Source organism: Sardina pilchardus, chromosome 19 (genome assembly GCF_963854185.1).
Source record: "Sardina pilchardus chromosome 19, fSarPil1.1, whole genome shotgun sequence".
Taxonomy (NCBI): Eukaryota; Metazoa; Chordata; class Actinopteri; order Clupeiformes; family Clupeidae; genus Sardina; species Sardina pilchardus.
The window spans coordinates 3498434-3503433 of record NC_085012.1 but is presented as its reverse complement, the minus strand read 5'-3'; the positions used below and the strand labels follow the sequence as shown (position 1 = coordinate 3503433).

Genomic DNA, 5000 nt, shown 5'->3' with positions numbered 1-5000 from the left:
TATATAGGTTACTGTAAGACAGGTGATATAGGGAACTGTAAGACAGGTGGTATGTGTTATCTGTTGTGTTCGTCTGTTAGTGTTTATTTTGTCTCTCAAACCTGAGGGTACTGCATGCATGTTATATGTTTTTATGTTTTTATGTTTTTGTTCTGTATCTGCCGAGGGACAATAGATGAAAACATATGAACATATCTAACAGATTTACATTGTGTACTTGTATTGGTGTTCATTAATATGCACTGTCCCAATCCAAATAAACAAGTAAATAAAATCAATAAATAATTACTGTAAGACAGGGAATAAAGAGGAGTGTAGGTGATACAGATGGGGTAGTAGTTAGATGGGGTAGTAGTTGCCCCACCCCCACTCCCACCCTATCCATCTATGGGGTAGTAGTTGCCCACCCCAACCCCCACCCTATCCATCTTTGGGGTAGTAGTTGCCCCAACCCCAACCCCAACCCCACCCTATCGATCTATCCAGATTAGGGATGTTAACCGGTGACTGTTTGACCGATGGTTGACCGTGTCCACGTTAACCGACCAAAGTTGTCGCTAGTCGGTTAAAAAAAAAAAAAAAAAAGAGGCAACTTTGAATTAGGCTAAAGACAGTGGACTAAACGCTAGGCTACTACAGCTAGCCATCTCATTCCAAGAAGATCTTTTTTTTCTTGAAGTTAACAAATTATCCCTCACACTCATTTTTTCATAACGCCTGCTTGCTACGTAATAAACCAATAAAAACATTTGGCACGAGGTCACAGCGGTGGCCGGTGCATCTTTTGCAATCTGGAAGTGCGCTGTTTTATCCATTGGTTTTATCGTGTTGCAGTCTTGGCAACTTTCCGCATAAGATGGGCTTAGATTTGGAAAGACATTACATCTACATTTCAGGAAGGGTCATAAATGGTAACAGATAAGGTAATGATCATCTTTCGTTATTATTGTTAGCACTTCCTCAAACTAAGCTGCGTCTCTTCGGAGCTGTCATTTTCATAAGTGAGCCGCGGCCATTTCAGCTTCAAATGAGCTTCTAACGCTAGACAAACGCCTTTATTTGCAACGCGATCACCTTGTACCCAAACCATTTTCAGAGCGAAGGAACCATTTGTTCCTTACAAGCGTACAAGCACTTACAAGCTCCTTGCATGGTTTGCAGGACTCATGTTTGGCGCTGTAGGATTTAAAAAAGTGACGTGAGTGAAAGCCGGGGCTGTGTGTATGAGCGGGGGACAGAGAGATGAGAGTTGGGAAATTGTGTGGCTGTTATTTCAAATAGCATAATTTATTTTAAACGAATCGGTTAACCGGTTTCAACCGGCTAATGAGCCTCGGTGGTCGGTCAAGAAAATGTGTAGTTTTCGCCATCCCTAATCCAGATGAGGTAGTAGTTGCCCCAACCCCACCCCCACCCTATCCATCTATGGGGTAGTAGTTGCCCCAACCCCACCCTATCCATCTATTGGGTAGTAGTTGCCCCAACCCCACCCCCACCCTATCCATCTATTGGGTAGTAGTTGCCCCAACCCCACCCTATCCATCTATGGGGTAGTAGTTGCCCATCCCCAACCCCACCCTATCCACCTATCCAGATGGGGTAGTAGTTGCCCCAACCCCAACCCCACCCTATCCTTCTATCCATGGCAGGCAGGAAGTAAAGAGATCAATTGTGTGTGTTGTCTAGATCTGGACTGCACCTGAGTGCCTTTGATGAATGAATGATGAATGTGTGTGTGTTTGTTGAGAACATGGTTCTGTTCCTAATCAGTGTTGATGCTCTGTGTGTGTGTGTGTGTGTGTGTGTGTGTGTGTGTGTGTGTGTGTGTGTGTGTTTGTGTGTGCTGTAGGTCCAGAACACAGAGAGTGTGCTGCTGTTCCTGGTGGTGTGGACGCTCACAGAGATCACGCGCTACTCCTACTACACCTTCAACCTGCTGCACCACCTCCCCTACTTCATCAAGTGGGCCAGGTACACACACACACACACACACACACACACACACACACACACCTGCACCATCTCCCCTACTTCATCAAGTGGGCCAGGTACACACACACACACACACACACACACACACACACACACACACACACACACACACACACACACACACACACACACACCTGCACCATCTCCCCTACTTCATCAAGTGGGCCAGGTACACACACACACACACACACACACACACACACACACACCTGCACCACCTCCCCTACTTCATCAAGTGGGCTAGGTACACACACACACACACACACACACACACACACACCTGCACCACCTCCCCTACTTCATCAAGTGGGCCAGGTACACACACACACACACACACACACACACACACACCTGCACCACCTCCCCTACTTCATCAAGTGGGCCAGGTACACACACACACACACACACACACACACACACACACACACCTGCACCACCTCCCCTACTTCATCAAGTGGGCCAGGTACACACACACACACACACACACACACACACACACACACACACACACACACCTGCACCATCTCCCCTACTTCATCAAGTGGGCCAGGTACACACACACACACAGACACACACACACACACACACACACCTGCACCATCTCCCCTACTTCATCAAGTGGGCCAGGTACACACACACACACACACACACACACATACACACACACACACACCTGCACCACCTCCCCTACTTCATCAAGTGGGCCAGGTACACACACACACACACACACACACACACACACACACACACACACACACGCACATACACACACACACACACCTGCACCACCTCCCCTACTTCATCAAGTGGGCCAGGTACACACACACACACACACACACACACACACACACACACACACACATACACACACACACACACCTGCACCATCTCCCCTACTTCATCAAGTGGGCCAGGTACACACACACACACATACACACACACACACACACACACACACACACACACACACACACACACACCTGCACCACCTCCCCTACTTCATCAAGTGGGCCAGGTACACACACACACACACACACACACACACACACACACACACACACACACACACACACACACACACACACACACACACACACACACACCTGCACCACCTCCCCTACTTCATCAAGTGGGCTAGGTACACACACACACACACACACACACCTGCACCACCTCCCCTACTTCATCAAGTGGGCCAGGTACACACACACACACACACACACCTGCACCATCTCCCCTACTTCATCAAGTGGGCCAGGTACACACACACACACACACACACACACACACACACACACACACACACACACACACACACACACACACACGTTCATCGTGCTGTATCCGCTGGGGGTGATTGGTGATATTCTTATTGTCTGTGTGTGTGTGTGTGTGTGTAGGTATAACCTGTTCATCGTGCTGTATCCGCTGGGGGTGATTGGTGATATTCTTATTGTGTGTGTGTGTGTGTGTGTGTAGGTATAACCTGTTCATCGTGCTGTATCCGCTGGGGGTGATTGGTGATATTCTTATTGTGTGTGTGTGTGTGTGTGTGTGTGTGTAGGTATAACCTGTTCATCGTGCTGTATCCGCTGGGGGTGATTGGGGATATTCTTATTGTCTGTGTGTGTGTGTTTGTGTGTGTAGGTATAACCTGTTCATCGTGCTGTATCCGCTGGGGGTGATTGGGGAGCTGATGACTATCTATACTGCTCTGCCGTTTGTGCGCAAGTCTGGAATGTTCTCCATGCGTCTGCCCAACAAGTACAACGTCTCCTTCGACTACTACATCTTCCTCATCCTTGTCATGCTCTCCTACATACCACGTAAGCTCATACACCCTCCTCATGTGTGTGTGTGTGTTTAAGTGTGTGTGTGTGTGGTGTGTTTTCTTGACATAGAAAATGTGTCAATTCATCTTCAGCTATTTCCCTATTTGCGCTGTGGTGGTAGTTTGGAGCTTAAATTATGTTCCATTTTTATAATGTGTAGTCATGCTCCAAAAACAAGAACATAGCACAAGATGGAGTATTAGCTTCAAATGCCAATCGCTTTGGCATAATGGAATGAAATGTAAGTGGGCTTAGCGTGCGGAGTTGTAGATGGTTGAGTTTAGTGTGTGGAGTTGTAGCTGGTGTGTGTGGTTTTTAGTGTGTGTGTGTGTGTTTGTGTGTGTGTGTGTGTGTGTGTGGATTTTAGTGGGTGTGTGTGTGGTTTTCAGTGGGTGTGTAGTTAACTGCAGTGGGTTGTAGCTGGTTTTGGGTGGTTGTAGTTGATTGTAGGTGGTTGTTGTGGGTTGTAGTCAGTTCAGTTGTAGTGGGTTGTAGTGAGTTGTAGCAGAGCTGCCAACTCTCACGCTTTCGGCGTGTGACACACGATTTTGCCTGTTTACACACGCACTCACGCCATACATCCATTTTCTCACGCAAAACAAAATCTGATCTTGGGCTGAGACTTGTCCGTTCCTTTTAAAACTCCCCAACATTATATTGCGCTAAGAAGCGCCACTGTAGGCCTACATAGACCCTATTCAAGAAGAAAGAAGAATATATACTTTTTTGATCCCGTGAGGGAAATTCAGTTCTCTGCATTTAACCCAATTTAACCGAATTAGTGAACACACAGCACACAGTGAACACACAGTGAGGTGAATCACACAATCCAGAGCAGTGAGCTGCCTGCCCAACCAGCGGCGCTCGGGGAGCAGTGAGGGGTTAGGTGCCTTGCTCAAGGGCACTTCAGCCATGGTGGACTGGTCGGGGATCGAACCGGCAACCCTCCGGTTACAAGCCCGATGCGCTAACCAGTACACCACGGCTGCCCCATTCGTTGCATAGACATCCAAGTTTGCGACAGAAGGAGCCGGAGGAGACACCCGCGGGAGAAAATCGCAATCTGGTCAGAGTTTAGGTAGGCCTATGTTGTGTCACAAATCATAGGCCTATCATTAATTAAGAACTCACTCTCTTAAACTTAACATCTTGAAAGAAAGTTTGTGTGGATGAACT

General features: G+C 47.6%; 1 protein-coding gene across 1 annotated transcript in view; it reads left to right on the top strand.

Moving 5' to 3' along the window:
- hacd1 (3-hydroxyacyl-CoA dehydratase 1) overlaps positions 1–5000 on the top strand; it is a 17968-nt gene that overhangs the window by 10416 nt on the left and 2552 nt on the right. The window contains exons 5-6 of the mRNA XM_062521700.1: positions 1850–1971; positions 3640–3818. Of these exons, the coding sequence (XP_062377684.1) occupies positions 1850–1971; positions 3640–3818 (301 nt within the window). The remainder of the gene's footprint in view (positions 1–1849; positions 1972–3639; positions 3819–5000) is intronic.